General features: G+C 35.5%; 1 protein-coding gene across 2 annotated transcripts in view; it reads right to left on the reverse strand.

Annotated features, from left to right (window-relative positions):
* The window catches only part of SEMA3D (semaphorin 3D), a 194862-nt gene that overhangs the window by 93961 nt on the left and 76914 nt on the right, over positions 1 to 23987 (reverse strand). For both annotated transcript variants that reach the window (XM_027574136.2, XM_027574137.2), the window contains exon 3: positions 10500 to 10660. In XM_027574136.2, coding sequence (XP_027429937.2) covers positions 10500 to 10660 — 161 coding nt within the window. The remainder of the gene's footprint in view (positions 1 to 10499; positions 10661 to 23987) is intronic.

Below are 23987 nucleotides of genomic sequence, written 5' to 3' on the forward strand. Positions count from 1 at the left end.
AAAGAGAGAGGGGAAAAAAAGCAAAGGAAACCAAGAAACAAATCCTTGAATAATATGAATACAAAAGCAGTACTTAGTTTAATAAATCATCCCCTTTGTGGCCTATTTGCTTACATCCTGGTTTAGAGACTCACTCCACCCATGCATGGTTTGAACTGCTTCCAAAGTGAGTAACATTTTCAGATGGAAGGATCCCAACAATTCATTAACTCAGAAGTCCAACTAACTAACATAACCAAACAGAGTACTGGACACACACACACATATATATATATATATATATATATATATGTGTGTGTGTGTGTATATATGTGTGTGTGTATATATATATATATATACATATATATTTACTGTTAACTATGACTACATTAAAAAAATGAGAGAGAGACAGAAGGAGGAGAGAGGGAGAGACTTTCAGCTTATATATATAACTCCTGGAGTTTACATAGAGAGGGCTCTGGATTTTATATGGATTATTACTAGGACAGCTTAAGCCTGGTTGGGGTAGAGAATGTTCATTTGTAGTCAAAGTGCCAGATGGCACGTAGTTTAGAATCATTTGTTTAGAAACCATAGGCCCTTAAATTATCTAGTACAAATGTCAAAAACTCATTATTATTATGGGCACATGAACAGGTTTCTGATGCATCACTTATAAATTAATGATAAATGGATGTAAATGTCCGTCCACCACTGACCATCTTTCTTGAGGACTATTAAAATTATTTTTTCATTACTTCCTCTGACTCTAGAGATGGTGTAAGATGTTAAGGGCTAGGCCAGGGAAATCTAGTGTCTTTACCTTGAACTGTGAGAAATATACACATGGAAATATATACAGGGAAAACAACTTTACTCAGTTTCTCAAACATGTTTTTCCTCCATCCTAACTGAACAAGGAAACAATGAACTGCAAGTTCCAAATATAAATGCAAACTATTTTTAATTAACCAGTTAACAACAACCCAAATTTTACCCACTCATCTTGAACTAGTTCAAATCCTATGCACATGTGACAACAGTAGACACTCAACTGATTTTTTTTAATGAAAAAATGAAAAAGAAACGCTGACTAAAGTAGAACAAAAGAAGAAAAATATACAAAGTTCAGTCACTATAAAGTATCCCTGGGGGTGCCTGGGTGGCACAGTCTGTTAAGTGTCCCACTCTTGGTTTTGACTCAGGACTGATCTCAGGGTCGTGGTTTTGAGCCCCGCGTCGGGCGCTGTGCTTAGTGTGGAGTAGGCTTGAGTTTCTCTCTCCCTCTCTCTGACCCCCCCTACTCTCACTCTCTCTCTCTCTAAAATAAATAAATCTTAAAAAAAAAAAAAAGCCTTCCAAGTTTTACTTCTACAAATGCATATAATTGGTTTCAACCCCAAAGACTGACAAAGGAGCATTATTTTGGGTATAGTTCTGCTAAGATATATATTCAGTGATGCTTAAGAGATATTTAGTTATTTGATTTTAAAAATATATTCTCTGTACATTATTTAGTGGATAATGTTAATTACTGTACTACAGAATAATTACGTAGTCTTTAATTCTTTGAGTTCAATTCTAATCTTACTCTCTCCCAACAATGTCACCCCTCCAATTCTTACAATATTGAAAGAAGAAAACTTACAGTGTCTCAGAAAATCTGAAGAGATCTGCAGCAGACCAGAGTTCATAAAGCTTACATACATTAGAGAGTCACAGAGAACTTTTATAGTGACAAATGAACTCTTACATAAGCAAGAAAAGTAAAGGTCAGCCGATTTTTTGATTTTCACCATGTAAGGTGGAGAAAAATAAATTACCTCAAGGATGTTTACTTGTAATGAATACTTTCTAAGGCTATCTCCTGAAAGAAAAATAAATCCTCCCAGGTAAGTTCCTTGCAGAACTAGCTAATCCTTATAATTCTCTCCAAATAGACAACATATACTCTTCTTACTGACTGCCTAAGGAAACGTTTATGTTTGCCTCAGGTAGCCTAAGTTAATGAGAAAAAAGTGAGTCCCCTAAATAATTTTTTTTCCAGAAAATTTGTTTTCTATTCCCTCTCCGTAAGTGTAGTGATCAATGTGAATGATTCCTGAACATTTCTTCTGCCTAAGGTAATTGATTGATGGGAGCAAATCATGGTTACATCAACCCTATTTTGAGTTCAAGAATTGGAATTGACATTTTCTGGCCAATGAGATGTGAGGGTTCTAGAAAGGTTTTCTTGCTGCTAGGAAAGAGACATAATAAATGATGATCCTTAATCCCTTTATATTTTCTTGTCTGAATGTGACCCCTGAAATTGTCACAGTCATCTTGCTACCAGCCTAAGGATAATGCCAACAAAGAATGGCAGACAGAAGAGACAGAAATAACTGGGTCCTTGATAATGTCATTAAGCAGATGATATTCCATCTCTGTATCCACCCAAACTCTGGACATTATTCTTATTATAAAATATAATAAATTTCCTTAAATTTTAGGTGTCTTTTATTCTAAGCATAATACATTGGTCTCACAATCAAGAGAGAAAAAAATAACAAAATTGCCAATTCAAAAAAAAAATGAAGAAATGTATTCTATAGTATCTTTTGCCAATTCAAAAAAAATGAAGAAATGTATTCTGTAGTGTCTTTTATGTGTAAGACACTGTACTATGTGCTAAAGGAGAATCAGAAGTGCATGGAAAATAGCTCACTCCCCATTCAAAGACGGTATAATTTGGATGGGGGATAAATTTATTTATGCCAATGAATAATGATAATTCTACCAAGTAGGACAACTGACATTGATATTAAAATATATAATGTTCTAGTAAACAAAAAGAATTATCACATCCCCTAACATAACAGGGAGCCTTGGGGAGCAAAAGGCAATAAAAGGGTAAAATTTGGTAACTGCCTTCGAGAATTCAGAGAGTGAGATGAGCAAGAAAGTGAATGGCAATTTCAGGACGCTTTAGCAAAGGCACAAAGCTTGAACAGAATTTATTTTGAAAGGAACTAACAGAGCAGACTGAGTAAAAGAATGAGAGAGAGGAAGGGAGGGAAGCAGAAAATAAAGTGCAAGTGAGGGAATAAAAGAACAGTGGATAAAAATAAGACCGGAAACGGGGAGAGCCTTAGAAGTTAGTTCATTCAACTTCATTGGAAATCAAGAACTCCAGAAGTGTATAAACAGAGAAGAAATATGGTCAGATTTTTATTTGTTTAAGAGATAACACTGATGGTCATGGTGAATGGATTAGTAGGGAGAAAAATGGAGATTCACTTTTATAAGATAAACTCAGTTGAATAATGGTATTATCACTCACACTACAGGGAAATATTGAAATGCTTGCCACCTTATCAGTTTGGCCTGTCAGCTGAGGCTTTACTAGGTCTGCATCACAGCTCAGTTCTTTCTTTATCTAATATTACTTCCCCAGTGGCCCTCTCACACGTGTTGATCCCAAGAACACTCCCTTACAAATACCCTATAAACGAATCTCCCTCTCCCGGTTGGCTTCTGGGGTAATTCAACCTACAGCACAACAGTAAGAATGGTTCCAGATCCACATCCTTCTCTTGGAATGGGATCACCTTGGGCTGGATCTGATTATTCCATTTTGGTCTAATGTTGGGAGAAGGAAATGTCCAATCAATATGCATGTCTATCCTGAACCTGTCCCACAGAGGGATCCACAGAGTATTCCCTAGCTGAAGAGAGAGGCCTTATGGACCAAGAGCGGAAAAGCCTACTTGAAGTGAGAGGTATCCCATCCCATGTGTGCTTACCCTTGCCCCTAAGTCTTTTAAATCCCTATAGAAATAGTCCTTTCCTTCAAGAAAAGATCAGAATCTTATCCCTCTAATATAAACAGTAAAACAAAACAAAACAAAACAAAAACACTCCCCAAATACAAAACAAACCAGTTGGTGTACTTAAATTTTACTTTCTAGAGAGTAGAAATGTTCTGAAAGGTCTAATTTTTACTCTCTTCCTCTACAGTCATTTACTCATCAAAGCTTAGTGAGCATATAACTGTACCATTCATTGTAGAAGAGTCAAAATTTCATTCAAACAGAGTAAAGATAATACGAAGGATATCTGCAAATATTTGTTACTGAATTCGTTTGGTTAAAGATGTTGCTATAATCCCGGTGATTCCACACTAAAGGCCTGTGGCAAATATGAAGTAATGATGGCCATTTTTCAACAGGCACATCCTTGTTTGTACAAACACTTTTAAATAAACACATATCCTAAATTTTGACACTTCAATTGAATACTTTCTACAGATTTTTTTTTTAACTTGCCAGAGGAAAATATCCCCAACCAGTCACTCCTAACTCAATTATGTGTTGTAGATTGCTTTAAGTCTAGAGCATACAAAGGACATCCTTCAGCCCCACAGAGTCCCAACATGTGTGGTTTCTTCCACAGACAAGTTTGGATTTTTGCCGAAGGGCATAGAGCCAATGCAAACCACATAGGTCTAAACACTGCTAAAGCACTCCATTTTGACACTTAAACTTGCTACTGTGGAGTACCTTTTAACACTAGAGTGATTTAGATAAATTTTCAATGTGGATACCTACATAAATATAAGTTATTTCCTTTGTATACATAACCTCTTCTTGAATTATACATTTTATAAAGACAAAGGAATATCAGTCGGGCAGAAAATCTCTAGCATAGACCTTAATTTTACAATGTGTTCAAATAACAATTTATTTCAATAGTATCATGAGGGAAATCAATATTTCATAAACATTTATTTTATTAAATATTAGCACATTTCAAGGATGGAATGCAGCCAAAGAGAGATTTGCTTAAAATAGTCACAGAAGGAAGTTATGTTATCAGAATTTATTTTAAGCAATGATCTAATACACTCATTTCAGATAAATGAACTTTTTCTTCTAATCCCTGAAGACAGAGAATTGCACAAGGACAAATTCCCTTGAAAGTATGAATTGCTTTTTTCTATTACACTAAAACTGAGACATATTTGGAAAAATGCTTTGTTAGTTATGTAGCAGCTCTTAAAGCAAAACTGTGAATCTGACTAGGATTTTCTTTGGTGGCTTTCATAAAAGGAGTTTTCTCTTGATATATTTACTGATGATTGAGATATTAGTTGATACCATCAATAGGCTGTCCAATACAAATATTTTTTTTTTTAAATTACTAAGGATAAAATATACCCTTAAAAATAAATGAAATGGAGCATGGAATGTTTTTCCATCTTTTTGTGTCTTCTTCAATTTCTTTCGTGAGTGTTTTGTAGTTCCTAGAGTGTAGATCCTTTACCTCTTTGGTTAGGTTTATTCCAAGTATCTTATGGTTTTTGGTGCTATTGTAAATGGAATCATTTCTCTAATTTCTTTTTCTACAGCTGCATTGTTAGTGTATAAGAAAGCAACTGATTTCTGTGCATTGATTTTCTATCCTGCGACATTACTGAATTGCTGTATAAATTCTAGTAATTTGGGGGTGGAGTCTTTGGGTTTTCCACATCTGTGAAAAGAGAGAGTTCGACTTCTTCTTTGCCAATTTGAATACCTTTTATTTCTTTTTGTTGTCTGATTGCTGTTGCTAGGACTTCCAGTACTATGTTGAACAAGTGGCAAGAGTGGGCATCCTTGATGTGTTCCTGATCTTAAGGCAAAGGCTCTCAGCTTTTCCCCTTGAGGACGATATTTGCTGTGGGTTTTTCATAGATGGATTTTATGAACTTGAGGAATGTTCCCTCTATCCCTATACTCTGAAGAGTTTTAATCAGGAAAGGATGCTGTATTTTGTCAAATGCTTTTTCTGCATCAATTGAGAGGACCATATGTTTCTTCTCTCTCCTCTTATTAATGTGTTCTATCACATTGACTGATTTGCGAATGTTGAACCACCCTTGCATCCAGGGGATAAATCCCACTTGGTCGTGGTGGATGAGCCTTTTAATGTATTGTTGGATCCTATTAGCTAGGATTTTGTTGAGCATTTTGGAATCCATATTCATCAGGGATATCAGTCTGAAAATCTTCTTTTTGATGGGGTCTTTGCCTGGTTTGGAGATGAAAGCAATGCTGGCCTCATAGAATGAGTCTGGAAGCTTTCCTTAGGTTTCTATTTTCTGAAACAGCTTCAGGAGAATAGGTATTATTTCTTCTTTGAATGTTTGGTAGAATTCCCCAGGGAATCCATCAGACCCAGGACTCTTGTTTTTTGGGAGGTTTTTGATCACTGCTTCAATCTCGTTACTGGTTATTGGCCTATTCAGGTTGTCAATTTCTTCCTGTTTCAGTCTTGGGAGTTTATAGGTTTCCAGGAAGACATCCATTTCTTCCAGGTTGCTCAATTTATTGGCATACAGTTGTTGATAATGATTTCTAATAATTGTTTCTATTTCCTTGGTGTTAGTCATGATCTCTTCCCTTTCATTCATAATTTTATTAATTTGGGTCCTTTGCCTTTTCTTTTGGATAAGTCTGGCCAGTGGTTTATCGATCTTATTAATTCTTTCAAGGAACCAGCTTCTAGTTTTGTTGATCTGATCTACTGTGTTTCTGGTTTCTAATTCATTGATCTCTGCTCTAATCTTATTTCTCTTCTAATGCATGGCTTCAGCATCATTTGTTGCTTTTTCTCTAGTTCTTTAAGGTGTGGTTATTTGGTGAATTCGGGATTTTTCTATTTTTTTAAGTGAGGCTTGGATGGCTATGTATTTCCCCCTTAGGACCGCCTTTGCAGTATCCCATAGGTTTTGGACTGATGTGTTTTCGTTCTCATTGGTTTCCATGAATTGTTTAAGTTCTTCTTTGATTTTCTGGTTGACCCAAACATTCTTGAGCAGAGTGGTCTTTAGCTTCCAAGTGTTTGAATTTCTGCCAATTTTTTTCTTGTGATTGAGTTCCAGTTTTAAAGCATGATGGTCTGAGAATATGCAGGGAACAATCTCAGTCTTTTGGTATCAGTTGAGACGTGATTTGTGACCCAGTATGTGGTCTATTCTGGAGAAAGTTCCATGTGCGCTCAAGAAGAATGAGTATTCTGTTGTTTTAGGGTAGAATGTTCTGTATGTATCTATGAGGTCCATCTGGTCCAGTGTGTCCTTCAAAGCTCTTGTTTCTTTGTTGATTTTCTGCTTAGATGATCTGTCTATTGCTGAGACTGGAGTATTGAGGTCTCCTACAATTAATGTATTATTATCAATATGACTCTTTATTTTGGTTAACAGTTGGCTTATGTAGATGGCTGCTCCCATGTTGGGGGCATAGATATTTACAATTGTTAGATCTTCTTGTTGGATAGACCCTTTAAGAATAATATAGTGTCCTTCTGTGTCTCTAACTACAGTCTTTAGTTTAAAATCTAATTTGTCTGATATAAGAATTGCTACCCCAGCTTTCTTTTGAGGTCCATTGGCATGGAAGATGGATCTCCATCCCTTCACTTTCAGTGTGGATGTATCTTTAGGTTCAGAATGAGTCTCTTGTAGACAGCATATGGATGGGTCCTGGCTTTTTATCCAATCTGCAACCCTGTGCCATTTTATGGGAGCGTTTAGGCCGTTCACATTGAGAGTGATTATTGAAAGATAAGAATTTATTGTCATCATGTTGCCTGTGAAGAACTTGTTTTTATAGATTGTCCCTATAAATTTCTTTTCTATATCACTCTTGGGGTCTTTCTCTTTTTGTAGAACCCCGTTAATAATTCTTGCAGGGCTGGCATAGAGGTCACATATTCTTTCAGTTTCTGCCCATCTTGGAAGCTCTGCATCTCTCTGTCCATTCTAAATGACAGCCTTGCCAGATAAAGTATTCTTGGCTGCATGTTCTTCTCGTTCAGCACCCTGAATATGTCTTTCCAGGCCTTTCTGGCTTGCCAGGTCTCTGTGGATAGTTCTGACGTTATTCTGATGTTCCTCCATCAGAACAATAAATATTGTTAAAATGTCTGTGCTACCCAGCGCAATCTACACCTTCAATGCCATCCCGATCAAAATTCCAATGACATTTTTCAAAGTGCTAGAACAATCTTAAAATTTGTATGGAATCAGAAAAGACCCCAAATCGCCAAGGGAATGTTGAAAGAGGAAAACAAAGCGGGGGCCATTACGTTGCCTGATTTCAAGCTATATTACAAAGCAGTGATCACCAAGACAGTGTGGCACTTGCACAAAAACAGACATATAGACCAATGGAACAGAATAGAGAGCCCAGATATGGACCCTCAACTCTATGGTCAAATAATCTTTGACAAAGCAGGAAAAAATATGCAATGGAAAAAAGACAGTCTTTCCAATAAATGGTGCTGGGAAAATTGGACAGCTATATACAGAAGAATGAAACTGGACCATTCTCTAACACATACACAAAGATAAACTCAAAATGGATGAAAGACCTCAATGTGAGATAGGAATCCATCAAAACCCTAGAGAAGAACATAGTCAGTAACCTCTTTGACATTGGCCACAGCAACTTCTTTCAAGATACATCTCCAAAGGCTAGAGAAACAACAGCAAAATTGAACTTTTGGGACTTCATCAAGATGTCCTTCAACAGATGAATGGATAAAGAAGATGTGGTCCATATATACGATGGAATATTACTCAGCCATCAGAAAGGATGAATACCCCACTTTTACATCAACATGGATGGGACTGGAGGAGATTATGCTAAGTAAAATAAATCAAGCCGAGAAAGTCCATTATCATATGGTTTCACTTATTTGTGGAACATAAGGAACAGCATGGAGGACATTAGGAGAAGGAAGGGAAAAATGAAGGGGGGAATCAGAAGGAGAGACGAACCATGAGAGACTATGGACTCTGAGAAATAAACTGAGGGTTTTAGAGGGGAGGGGGGTGGGGGAATGGGTTAGCCCGGTGGTGGGTATTAAGGAGGGCACGTACTGCAGGGAGCACTGGGTGTTGTATGAAAACAATGAATCGTGGATCGAAACAATGCATCGAAAACTGGTGATGTATTGTATGGTGACTAACATAACATAATAAAATAAAATTAAAAAAAATAAATGAAATGGAACTATAATGGCAGAATGAAGGTAAGCTTTTCAAATTCTAGCACATAACTCACTGCTTATCAAACTACAGAATAATATTTTTTTAAGAAGATAATCTTATGAGTTTCTAAGTGTATTTGGATTATCACAAGTCAAGAACAACTACTGGCAACATTTTACCCTCACACTTTCTTTTAGAATCATCTAATACATGCATATACATTTGCATTTAAAGACTATTTTTTTTTTATCAAGCCTGAGCATTCATAACAGATATCACCTTCTTTTGGTGGACTTCAAAAATGGACAGAAGAACTACTTAAAAATTAAATTATTAAAAGGCAAAAAACATTGTTTCTGATGCAGGCATTAATTAAGCAATATTAACACATATGGAGATAAATATTTTGCCTATGTAGACTAAAGCCCTTAGTCCTGAATGATATTCAAATAACTGAGCAATGAATAGTTATTAAATGTATTTCAAAAATTAGAGGTTTAAGTTAAAGTGGTCATTGTAGGTGAAAGCTATTTGAAGCTTCAAAGTCCTATGATGACTTATAAACAGCTCCTTTTTGAATGGAAAGAATCCTCTATTAATTCAATATTGGAGATTATTGACCTGAAATCTTGTAATGGCTCCTAGCATTTTTTTGGGGGGGGGCAATACTTCTGAAAAAGGAGAGAAAAAAAAAAACAATCTAAGATGTCTTGTAGATGCAGAATGGGTCATGCATTATGTCTTCTCATCATTCAATCCCTTTCAGTCTTGGCATCCATCTTGGCTTGCACAGATATTGGCATTTGCTAAAGTACCACTTGATCATAATTTATAAGGTCTAAAGTGTGGCACTCTTTCCTTTGGGCAAAAGGAAATTTTCAGTTTGCTAACTTAAAATGTAAAGCACAACAGCAGCTGCCTTTTGTTTTTTCTATAACTAGCATATATTTTCTTTTAGTGGTAGATTGTTCTTCATGAGCCCATAGTTGGGGGTATTATTAATCTTCACCCTCTCAGTGTGATATGGGCCATAGGAGAAAACTATTGAATTAAAAAATAAACGCGTGGAAAAAAAAAACAAACAGTGTGGTGTTAAAATGCCACCATAGTCACACTGCCAATTTAAAGTATGGTTATTTGTTCATTGAAAGTTAATAAAAATTTAATTCTACAATAATTGCTATAGATATAAATGTTAATTATTGATGAATAACTCATTTGCCAGCTTTTCAATCTAAACCATTGCTTTTCTCTTGTATAATCTCTTTCATTCATATCTTCAAAGGCTTTATTATGATGCTTATTCACTCTTAACAGAGAACATGTATATGTACTTAAATCCACAAAAATCCAAAATGTGTATCTGAAGCAAGGTGTTCTTTTAATGTGTTCTTTTTGGACATGTAAAAGACCTAGTGCATTTGACACTGAGTCACTTAAAACAAAAGAAAGGCATGGATGAAGATAAATGCATATTCAGTCAACTACAAATAAATAAACTAACCTTCTTAAAATTTTTGTTTAAGTCAACCAGACTGAGCAGGAAGATGTGGTCCTTGGCTCCTACAAGCAGCCTGCCCCTCTCCTCATCCAACAGGATGGTTTGGAAATCTAGTCCTTCTGATGAACCCAAAAAGGGAATGCAGCTATTTGAAAGCAGCAAGTCTATGGGAAAGTAAAAGAGAAATAGAAAGAAAGAAAAAATTAATTAGAAAAATACTTATTTGCCTCAATACATACATTTTTGCACTCTGTAAATGAATATATACAGCACAAATGCTCCAATTTAGATATAAGCAAACAATATACAGTTTTAAGCACACATTCATTTAGAAATCAGTGTGATTTATGACATTTGTATTTTACTGATACAATATTGATCTTACACATGAAAAAATGCAAGATACTAAAATGAGTATCAAAGCAATTAAATGCAAAATATTTCACAACTCTGGTCATCTTCTTAAGTTATAAATTAAAACATCAATCTACAGTACATTTGCACACTGGTTAAATCAATCAATATATGCAAAATAAGCATCAAACTAAGTGTGTGATAAACCTCAGAGCATTTCTCTGCCCTCTACTTTTGATAATGTTAAGATTCATGACTGTGTTTGGAGGATTATACTGTTCCTATTTTACGTATTCACGAAGTAAACAGAGAAACCCAAATGTAAGAAAATGGATTCTGAAAGATATATGATCCTGAACCAATAATGGGATCAAAATTGTAAAGCAGGAAGGGACCTTGAAAATCAATTAATACAAATTCATGATTTTATAAACGAAGGTGTTTAATTCCTCCAAGGTGAAGCCACATGCCCTAAAGTTACAACATCACATGGTGGTAAAACTGATGCTATAACCTCAGTCCCAGTCCCCATTTCTCTTTGACACTTGTCTGTAAGTTCTAATTCTTTTTTTCATTCACAGTTGTGATATGGACCGACTCTTATTTAAACTTAGGTCTGGGTTTACAGAAATCCAAATCTTTTCAATAGATTTTGCCTCAAGTACTTGTCATACCTTCTCATTTTCTACAACTGTATAATACTAAATACCAATAAAGTAATAATATCACTCATTACTTATTAAGGTCCATTAGATACTTCTGGACTTTAAAACTAAAACATTATTTTCAAGTAAGTCATTATTAATTGATGAGAAAAATATAAAGAGACAATGTCTCAGAAATAGGTATCAAGATACTGCTTAAAATGTATTATGGCAGTTTTCAACCCCTAATAAAATGTATCTTTGGTCTTTGAAATTTAAAGCCTATATGTTCCACACATCAACTGTGGGCTTTATTATTTCATATTTTTGAGAATTCCCTTCACTCTTTCCTAATTTACAATGGTTAAATGTTACTTCCCTTATTGAGCAAGACAGATTTTGATCTTAGTTTTGACAAACCAAAAGGCTGTATGCTCAAGAATATATGATACTATATATCAATTTCTCAGGTCAGGGTGGTCTTATTAATGTTTATGAATCATGCTTTATGTACACTGGATACAAGTCTGAACTCTACACTAATTATTTTCTATTAAGCTAGATATAACTTTAATAGTTTTTCAGACCAGAGGCACATGGAATAATATTTTCTAGCATCTCCAAATACAGTAAGCTTATTTTTGTAGGACTCATATCCAATAAACATTCCATACTAACTATAAAGCAGAGCTGAGGAAAGAATAATATAAGCTATTAATAAATCATGGAGTGTGAAGAATAAAGGACTTAATATACGATCAGCATTATAATGGTGCCTGGTACACAGTAAGTGCTATATATCAGCTATTACAATCATGATGATGTATTTTTTAAACTTTCTACAAAATCTATAAAAAGGAAGTCATTATATTTCCCAACTCATATAAGTGTTAGGATGATTAAAGGAGATAATTATATAAGGTTCTTAAAACAATAGCTTGAAGATAGGACAAGTTCAATAAATATTAACTGTTACTTTGAGTATGATTACTAAATTCCAGTTTGGGAAAAGTAAGTTCTATCAAAGAAGAATGTTATCTTGTCTTCCATTAAACCTGAGTCGTGAAGATGAGAACTTCTCTGTATTTTTTTTTATAATAGCGGACTAATATTAAAAAACTATTCAGGGGGCGCCTGGGTGGCTCAGTTAAGTGTCCAACTCTTGATCTCAGCTTATGTCTTGATCTCCGGGTTATGAGTTCAAGCCCCACACTGGGCTCCACACTGGGCATGGAGCCTACTTAAAAAAAAAAAAAAAAAAAAAAAACTATCCAGTCCACAAATATTTATAAGAATCTATTACATGTTAGGTATTGAGCATGTAGTTAAGGGTGTAGTCCTGACCAAGCCCTGCCTTCAAGGGGCTCACAGAACAATCCATAAATAGATACATACACAAAATACAATATAAGTGAAATAAATTCTAATACAAGTATATACAAAAGAAATCTTTCAAGTAATTGTGCATCACCGTATAAAAGAAGATGATAATTGACAATAGTGTTGAAAGACAAATGGAAGCTTTACAGGAAAGATATAAAGAAAAGTTTATTCAAGGCAGAAGAACACGGGAATGTACTAGGGCATATATCATCATATATCACATTCACACACAGCATTTTAAAAAAAATTTTTTTAAATTTTATTTATTTGAGAGAGAGAAAACAAGCAGGGGGAGGGGCAGAGGGAGAGGGAGAAGCACGCTCCCCGCTAAGCAGGTAGCCCAATGTGGGGCTCAATCCCAGGACCCTGGGATCATGACCTGAGCCAAAAGCAGACACTTAACCGACTGAGCCACCCAGGTGCCCTCACACACTGCATTTTTAATATGTCTCCTACTCTGCAGTGTGAGCTCCTTCAGCACAAAAACTATGTTTAACTTATCTTCGAATCCACAGCACTAGCTCAGTGTCTTGGAGACAAATTAAGTACTTACTAATATTTGTGGAATTGAAGTATAGTTTGGTATGCTAGAACATACAGAATATGTAAGGCTGGACATCAAGGCAGCCTCCAGATAATCGAGCCCAAAATGGCACGCTGGGGAGTTTTGTTATCATCTAGGTAACAAGAAGCCACTAAAACATATTACACAGAAAAGTGACAAAGACTTTAACTGAGTGTTGGAAAAAAAGTCTGGCTGCAGTGTTCAGGATGGATGAGAATTGGAAAAGTGGGAGCAAGGGGACTACCCAGAAGTTTCTGAAAGATGTTAAGTCCCTGGATTATAGCAATGCCAATGAGGGGAGCAAGATGTTTAAGAATCTTGCATCTCATTTGTTGTTTCTACTGGTACCGCCAGGAAAATAAACTTGAGGTAGTCACTTGCTTTCTTTTCTTTTACTATAGCCAATTCTATTGGGTTTAGTTTCAAATGTGACAAGGAAAAACAGCTGCGAAAATAGTGACTAACGTAAAGTATTATCATTTCAAAATGATTTAATGTTGCCTTGTGACAATGTTAGCATCAAAACGATTAAAAGCATGCTTCGCCAATCCTTTGTAGCCAAACTAAATAATTAGACTTAGGCATTACATATGAAAATTTCTCAGGCTGACACATACATTTTGAAAAGACCTTGGGACAGGGATTGGAACAGGTTCCCTCTTCCCCAAGCAGCTTATCTTTCTTGCATTTCTGCCAAACCAAGCAAAGTCATTTTTGTTTCCACAGTATCATCAACTAAAGCCCGGGAAAAAAAAAAAAAAAAAAACACCAGAGGTGGTGGTATTTAAGTCCAGAGCCCGCATCTTCACACCTAAAGCTAATACACTCCCAGGATTTCTGGAATCAGAAATGGATGCTGGCTCTACAGGCTGAAAACTCATGAACGTTAAAGACTAAAATTTGGCAATATATTTCAGAGCTTTATTTTTTTCTTCTCCTAAACTGGCAACTCTCAGACATGTAATTTTAAATTTAAGACTGTCCACAGTTTATAATCCTTTGAACAGAAACTCTGCATGGTGGGGTGAGCATGTTGCTTCACACGTGCCATTCAGAGAAGGCCTGCTCTGTACAAACTCAGCCAGCCTCACATCTCCTCAGATGACAGCAGCATTTGCCTCTAGGTCCTAACTGCTTTCTTTGTTCTACCTAAACCTTTGACCTAATCCACCATAATCACTCCTTCTAACTGTTCTTTTAGCAATTCATTGTCCTATCACCTTATTCTCAGTTTGTAGTGTCACTCAATGTCCCAGGCCCTCAAATTCCCACTCTTGGTCTAGCAATATACTTTTGGAAAAGCTACAAGCTGGTTATTTCTGAAATAAATGAAACAAGGATTGTTAATTTATTCCACTAGGGTAAACATGGAAATTATTTCCATGATGGATTTTAATCAAATGATGACACAAAGTGTTCATGCTCCATGATCAATAAGCCACTGCAGAGCAACAGGATGGTTCTGAGGATCAAAAACCCTATAAATAACATGATTTTTCCTATGTCTATATGTGCATGTGCATTTTTCTGAAGGTTATGTCCAGAGTCTTCATCAACATCTCCTAATACCTCTCCAAAAGTCACAGAAACTGTATTTCCCACCTATAGTTAATAACCATATTTAGAATAATTTCTCATTTCTAGCATTAAAAAAATGAGTCACTACCTTTATAAAACTTGACCTTGAAGGCAAACAACTGACTCACCTAAGACCACCAGGTACTCTGCACATGTTGCAAAGACTCTGATAGCAAGTTCCACTCTCATGGATCTGACAGCCTAGTGCAGAGGAAATGCTCATCCAGAACAAAAATGAAATATGCTTGTGATGGAGGACAAGAGTACTTAAAGTCGTAGACTGTTAAATCTTTAATAGTAAAATGGAAAGAAATTCCCATCTGCATTTCTTTTAGCAAGACAAATAATGCTACTTCAGTTCTCTCATCATTATGTGTGGGTGGAGACACGGAATGGTCTCTAAGCTCCTTCCAATAATCGAGTTCTATGGCATTAGAACCTTATGCCTGACTTTGTTAAAATTAAGGAGGTATGAAGTAAACTCTCATCCACACCTATTCCTGGGCATTGCTCTGTCCCTTGGAGCAGATCGCCTCTACCCTTTGGGAAAAACAGAAATATAACATAAAGAAATTCCAACTAAAAGGAAATTCATTCTATCAGTGATCCTTGTTGGACTCACGTGTTACCAATGCAGTGAGGTCCAGAATGGTTAAGTGGGCTTCACAAAACCAATTTGCTCTTAATGGTGAAGCTCAGCAACAGTGAGACTCCTCACTCACAGCCAGATGCCCCTCTATGTGAGGGGCAGGCTACAGATCCCATAATCCCTGCTCCTATTTGAAATAAACATCTGTTCTGAAAAGAATTCTTTGTATCTCCCTTTTAGTGTCCCTTAATACAATTGTTCATTCAGCCTGAAGAACATTTGACCTGATGGTCTACATTCTTCCTCTTCACCCCAGAAAGGAAGGGAGTGGTTAGTCACTTTGAATCTAATAAATTTAGGATTAAGCAACACAGACTTCCTCAACGTTTGACTTAAGTGTACAAGATCCCATACCCTTGAAATCACATTTATTGCTAGAAATCCTGAACTGGGTGGAGATGACAGTCTCTCTCACAAGAAGACTACATAGCTAAAAAATGGCTTCCCACATCCTTTAAAGAAGAACACTTAACATTTTTTTTTAAGAAGATAAAGTTACTAAAGGCAGAACTTTGTGGGGTAAAAAGAAAATCACCTTGGAGGAAAGTCAATTGTTAATCTACTCCAATGTAAGGAATAGAATTCCTCAGCAGAGAAAGCTTCCAACACAAAATGGACCCAGATGAAAACCCGATTGCTTTTCCCTACCATCTAAAGATATTTAGCACAAATCCTTGCCACATCCACTCTTACTTTTCCTGAAAGGAAATGACCATTATATCAGTAAGGCAGTTCTGAGGTTTCTTGAAATATGGTCACCTCTCCAGTGTGTTCTTTGAAAAGCTAAGTAAAGAAGTAAAGAAGTTTTTATTATTGTCTTCCCCATAAATTCAGCTTTCCTTCCTTGATCTCTGAATCCCCAGGGCTTTCATGCTGACTGTTAGTATCTAAAGATTCCTTCTGTGGAATTCCTTATTCCCATAGTTTCCAGAAATGTTTTGGCTACCAAACCATTCCCCCCCAAAAAAGCCTGTTTTCGGTTTGGGTCAGGAGTGGAGTAATGGGAGCTAGCTGTTCATTCCAAAATGAAAATTAGTCCCTAATGTTGTGGCTCATTGAGTTCCTTTGGCTCTCTGTGAACTTGTATTTGCTTCCTCACTGTTTGGTCCAAGCAAAGGCATGGATTCTGTCTTGGAATCAAACTTTGGAAATTTAACTCATCTTAAATTGGCCCCACCTGACTTTCAGTTGGTTTTCTGAGGCTTGAGATCATATGAAAAGATTTTGGTTACCAAGATAGCTCACTTCCACCTATCAAAAACACAAATTATTCTCTGTTTATGTACACTCAGTCTCCATAACTAGCTGCTCAAACAATATCAAATATATAAAAAAAATTATTTAAATGTAAAATCCTTACAAAAGACTACTTCAAAATGGTAGGTATTTGATTATCTGTACACTTTCCTAAGTAAGAAGTCCAGCCCTGTTTTCTTCCTTCAAAAAAAAAAAAAATCAGATTATCATTTGCTCTTTTGCAATGGAATGTTGAAGATCATCCTGCTCGTTAGGTATTAGAACATTATCTATGTCAATAATAAATCAGACGGTACCATGTAAGGAAACATAAATTAGAAACAAATAAAGGCTATTATATCATTAGAGGTTTGTTCTTGCCAGGACAGGATGTACAGGAGAGAGTGGCAATTTTATACTGTCACATTTCCATCAACATCTATGCTTTTGAAACACAGGTTTATTCTTAATTGGCTAGCTTTCAACAGCAGATGCCTTATATAATCCATCACACATGAGAGTCATAATTTATGATTATGAGTCCTTTTACATTCTTACTTTGAATTAGTTCTTTTAAATTCTCAGAAGCTTTGCTACGATAATTTTTCCCACTGACCTATAAAAAAAGACTAACATTATAAGTACCTAGTATATTTCCAGAAAAACAAGGTTATAATAGAACAAACTTCCTCAGAAGTGGTTGACAGGATAATTCCGGGAAGGCTGATTCTACTGTGACAATTATTTTCTTAACTCCCTTCATAGCCTTGAGATTTTCTCACTGTTCAAATTTTAAGGAATGTTTAAAATCAAGACACCATGTCACAAATGAATATGGACTGGTTTTCAATCAAGTATGTAAATTTAATTTTTACAAAATCAGAGGGACATACCATAAAACACCACCTACTATGGATTCTAAATAGCAAGGCAAAAATATGATAGGAACAAATAATTCCTCAAGCTAAGATCACGACAAATTAATGTACAGAGCAAAGAGCTATGAGAATAATTTTTAAAAGGACAATATTCTCTAACATTAGTTTTTTAAATTAATTATATTCATCAAAATTAAGTATATGCATACCAAAAAGTAACATTAAAAGGCATAGGTAAGGCATCTGTCTCCTCCTCTGTCCACCTCTAATCTAGTCCTCATAATAAAACATTTAATAGTTTACTTTCTATTCCTTTTTATATTTCTTTTTTTTTGAGATTTTATTTATTTGTCAGAGAGAAAGAGAGAGAGAGAGAGGCAAGCAGAGGGAGAAGCAGCCTCCTTGCTGAGCAAGAAGCCCGATGCAGGACTCGATCCCATGACCCTGGGTTCATGACCTGAGTCGAAGGCAGACGTTTAAGCGACTGAACCACCCAGGTGTCCCTCCTTTTTATGTTTCTAAATAATATGAATATACTACTATCTTTTAAAACATTATTTCAGACATTTTCATTGAATTCCCATTTACAGAAGCTGAGAATTTTAGCTTTCTGATGCCAACTCTTGCCTTCCAACCAAGCTCCTGACATAATAACATGCCCATTTTCATGAAAGCTGTATTCAATGATTCCATTATTATCGCAATGTAAATATTCTTCCCTACTGAGAAAAGTAGTTTTCTGATTATACTTTCTTTCTTGAAAAATACTGTTGCTTTAATTAATAATTTCCCGGTTTGTGACATTTGCTTAGTTTTAAAATCATGATCAAATCTTTCCACACTTTCTGAACAGTGCCTCCCTAAAATTTTCATATGATATTCTATCAGATTATTTTTTGTTTTTCTCCTGGAGACATCTCTACCAGGCCCTTTCTTCTTCTCCCTACAAACTGGATTGGTTGTTCTCTCACCTGAGAGACAGCTTTCTCAAACTTCCTTCTACCTCTCTCCTATTATGAATCCCATCTTTCCTAGATCCTGTGTCTTCCTCCTTGATTTATTTTCTTAACTTCGGTGAGCACATCTCCAGAAGCTTCCTAAGAGAGGGTGACTGAAACTTAAATTTTTGAAACTTTCCATGTGTAAAAATGCCTCTAATTTACCCTTATTAACAGGTGGGCTAACTACAGAATTCTGGGTTGAATAGCATTCACCCTCAGTGATCTGAGGCATGTGAACACGACGTTCTGGGTTTCAAAGTCATGATTGAGAAGTCTCATGTCATCGTATCCCCAGCCTTTGAATATGTCTTTATTGTTTCTGGAAGTTATCTGAATCACCTCTTCACTCTTGCTATTATGAAGTTTAAAATAATTGGACTGAATATGTCTTAGGTTTTGTTTGTTTTTGTTCCTGTTTTTCATTTACCATGCTGGGCACTCAGTGTGACATCTGATCTAAAATTTAATTTCCAGTGATTCAGGAAAATTTTAGTTTGGTTTTTCATTCCCAGCAAACAGATGTCAGTTACTGGTAGAATTTTTCTCTAGATTTTCTACAGAAAATGTCCTCTATTTACATGCTCAAGGAAGATATTCCTGCTAGAGGCGTGCAGAGACTATGCATTAAAATACGCACACAGACTTCCAAGAGGGAGATTAAAAATACAGTCATAGAATAATGTTTTCCTGAATTTCAAGCCATATTCATAGGGCACAAGCAATGAAATTATGTTTTCCATTTATAGTTTCCTATAATTGTTTTTGTCTTACAAATTGCTAGATCTCTGCTGATGAATTTGAAATGGACACCTAAAACCACACTGCCTCTCTGAAATCACAGTTCAGAATTTCCAATAGACTGCTTCATACTGTCCTTTTCCCCTAATCAACTGATCTTACTGAGTTTAATGACTTAATGACATGACTTAGCTCCCAGGCTGAAAAAATCAAAATCCTTTTTAGTTTTCCTTCCTTGGTCCCTTAACTCTTTTTTCCTGTATTTAAATAATTGGTACTTCTAATTCTATTTCACTTCCCTCACACCAACATCCAGCTAAATTTAGTCTTACATATTTGATCATGCAAATTTTCTATTCTTCCTTCTCAAATATTTACTCCTATTGTCAGCCAAGCCAAGATCCCTATTACTCCTTCTCTAAATTACTATAACTAACTTATAAACAACTTTGTTCTATGCCCTCCTTCTTCACCAATCTCTACCACATGATGCTGTCTATTCTGTTTTTTCCTCCTAAATCACAATTAAGTTAGGTCAATTTCATGACCAAAATCCTCCAACGCCAATATATACTTCATTCAATAAAGTCCGAGTTTTGTCCAATGTTCAAAGTTCCATTTCATACCCAATCTTATTCAAAATTCTTCAATGGCATTCATTTCAAAAAATGTCCTAATCCTATGGCATTAATACATTTGCAATTATTTTGTCCGTTAAAAAAAACTAGAAGCCCTTGCAGATAAGAATAATGTCTAAATCAATGCTGTAATTCATCACCACTTCTTGCACATAAGAAGTCTAATAAACACTTAACTAACAATTTTTCAAACTAGTGATTCTTATGTGTGTTGGTTTACCTACCTTCCATCTAAATCAGAATTTATTACAGGCTTATTAATAATTTAGAGAGGTTAATGTGCCATTAGGAGACCCAACCGTGGCTCTAATGCTTTGCAGTCATGAAAGGTTCCTATTGTTATCTCCAAATGCTTGGGGGTGGGGGGTGGGGAAAGAGAAGGAGGTCTAAAACAGAACACTCTAGAACAGAGCTTCTTAGGATTTAACATGCTTTCAAATCAGCTGGGATTCTTCTTTCTCATTTACAAGAGGGTGAGGGGCTGAGTTTGTTCACTTCTAACAAGCTCCCAGATTATGCTGATGCTATGGATCCTCGAACCAAAGTTGGAGTAGAAAAGCTAAAGTGCAAAGTGACCCCACTGCACTGAAGAGAAGAGCTGGAACCCCCTCTTTTCCACACTAGATAGAGTTCCTTGCAAATACTTAAAACATGGCATGTGTTAATTTATGCAAGATGGCCAGATTGTTGTTTTTTTTTTTCCTTTACAATTCTACAGTGGTCAAATCTGCACATCCCTAATTTATTCTAAATTAACCTAACTTAAATTATAACTAACTTAAATGCTATAAGTGATAAATGACCTGCTTAGTTTAAATCAATGACATGTGAACTATTCGCCTTCAGTTTTCTCTTACAAAGAAGGACGCATACTTAATATGCATTAACCTGGAAGGAAGACACAAAATGACAATGATTTATTCTTGACTTTCAAGTAAATTTCCTGTTACTTGCAGCAGCAGAAATTCTACCAGAGTTGCCCAAAAATAACTGTATTTGTTAAGATCTTCCATTTTTACTTCAATTAATTCAATAACCTATTGTTTGGACTCTCTTTGAAACCTGTCATAATATTCATTTTGTGCTTTATAACATTCAAGGAGCTTTCCCTCTTTTATTTAATTTGATCCTCAAGGAAAACCAGAGGATTACCACTATTTTCCAGATGAGAAAACCTAGACTCGGAAAGAGCAAATCATCGTTCTAATGAACAGTACATGCCAGAGAAAGAGCTAACATCTAGGTCTTCTGACTTGAAGCCCCGTCAACTATTACAGCTATATTTCATATATGAAAATTTAGCATTTACTTAGAAAAGCAAGATTCTTCTTCAAAACACTCTACTTACATTTTTACGTAATGTACCCACAGACAAATTCTATTGCTTCTTCTAGTTCATCATGCCATTGGGATTACTGAAATATTTATCTTATTTTCTAGACTGTGTCTGGTTCACTGTGACTTCAAACAAATCTCTTTATGAGTATCTTTCTTTGGAAGTAAAAAAGCACTTAGTTCTAATTTATGCCTCTTTTTAATTAATAGGATTAAATCAGCATGTTTAAAGGACTCTTACAAAAGTGCAAAATATATATTACTAGTTCTTGAGAAGCAGAGAGGCAATTTGTCAAATTTTCTATGAAAAACAAAAGATATTCATTTTTTAAAATGACCTTAAATTTTTATTTTTACACATGTGTTGAAAGAATATCATTGTAAAAATTCCTTTAATAAGATCCAAGGAATTAGAGTCAAATTTTAGGTAAGTGAAGTCCTAAAACAAGCAGTTGCATATACAAAATTTTATCTTCTTAATAATTTATGGAATAGTAAACAACCACATATAACATCTGTTTAAAAGGAACTTTTTTAACTGAAAAAGAGATGACTGGGTTTAATCCCAGAAAAAAAAATTGCCTTTACTTAAGCAATGACCATCCTAATGTGCCTTCCAGGTTTATGCATAGCCAAAGACACAACCAAAGTGTTTCATGATGTTGCTTCTCTTTCACCCTGGCCAGAGGACATCGCTGAACTTTGTAGACCTCAGTGATTTTTATATTATCTTCTTAATTCCAAGAACGTTTTTTTGTGTGATATTTCTATGGTAATATTACATCGTATGTTGTATCTTACATTATTGTGTAACTTCCATCACTTTGTGAACCTCCACAATCAATGTTTAGGACAGTGCTCAAATACAGTGTTAAATAGATTTTAATTATTATGAATTAATAGGGTTAGATGCAGACAAACTGTAGTATAAATACCATTGACCTGAAAAGCAGGAGACTTGGATCAGTTTTGTTTTTTGTTTTTTTTTTTAATTACCTCTTATAGGAACTTGGGATTATTATTTCACCTTTCTGGAGTTTTCTTTCCAAATCTTTCTTTATCAACTTCCTTAACATATATACCACTTAAAAACTGTATCGCTCGGGGCGCCTGGGTGGCTCAGTCCGTTAAGCAATCTGCCTTGGGCTCAGGTCCTGATCCCAGGGTCCTGGGATTGAACCTCACATCAGACTCCCTACTCAGCGGGGAGCCTGCTTCTCCCTCTCCCTCTGTTGCTCCCCCTGCTTGTGCTCTCTCTCTTTCTGTCAAATAAATAAATAAAATGTTTATTAAAAAATAAAACTGTATCACTCTATCAAACTGAACACATTCCTCCTAAAACATAGTTTTTTATCTGTTTGACCTCTCTTTCCATCTAGACAATAGCTGACACTGACAATGACCCAGATAATAGTTCAATATGAAAAACAAGCCAGTTTCATTAATATTTGTTCTAAAAGTAGCCTGGGGCGCCTGGGTGGCTCAGTCAGTTAAGCATCAGACTTCAGTTCAAGCTCCACACTGGGCTCTCTGCTGGACAAGGAACCTACCTAAAAAATATGAAATAAAATAAAATAAAATACATAAAAGTAGCCTGTTTTTAGAGAAAAGAATGGAATTTCATCAATATTTTCTTCAGTAAGATATGGATTATCCCACATCTCTTCTGAATCGTGGATTATTTCTCTCCTAGATTATTTTAACTAAAATATAAATATGGTGTAATTTAGTTCATAAAAAAAAACAAATCTCTTGATTTTATTTTCCTCCCAACTACTACTGCCCATGTCTCCATTACAGGAAAAACCCTTGAAAGAATTATCTATAATTGTCTACAGCCCCTGAGCCCATGCTCTTAAGTATCCAACCTAATTGTGCCATGGCTCCCACACTCAAAGACACTGCCTTTATCAAGGTCAACAGTGAACTTTTGTTGTTGAATTTAATGTTAATTTTTACTTATCTTTGAAGACACATTAGCTGAATATGACACTGCTGATAATCTCTTTTCCTTTACTTTCTTCATTGACTTCTTGGGCACCTCAACTCCTGATTTTTCTCCTACATTATTTTTCTGGGCACTTCTTTTCAGTTCACCCTGATGCTCATCCTTCTTTTCTCTACTTTCCTTGCTTGAGAGAATCCCAGAACTCAATCCTTCAAATTCTTCTACATCCCTTAGTTATCTTATAGAGTCTCATGGATTTAAAAATTTCTATAGGCTAACTGCCAAATTCATATCTCCAATGATATGTTGCATAAACTCTAGCAATTATATACTCAAATGCCTTCCTGGCATCTCACTTAGACATCCAATAGTCTTGTCTTCTCAAACAAATATGTCCACTTGATTTTCCCCCCCAAATCTATTTCTTTCACAGTCTTCACCATCTCAATTAATGGTATCTCCATCCTTAAGTTAAAAACAAAACAGAACAAAAGATGGAGTCAGATTTGACCCTTCTATCTTTTACTTCATATCCTACCCATCA

Source organism: Zalophus californianus, chromosome 12, assembly GCF_009762305.2.
Source record: "Zalophus californianus isolate mZalCal1 chromosome 12, mZalCal1.pri.v2, whole genome shotgun sequence".
Taxonomy (NCBI): Eukaryota; Metazoa; Chordata; class Mammalia; order Carnivora; family Otariidae; genus Zalophus; species Zalophus californianus.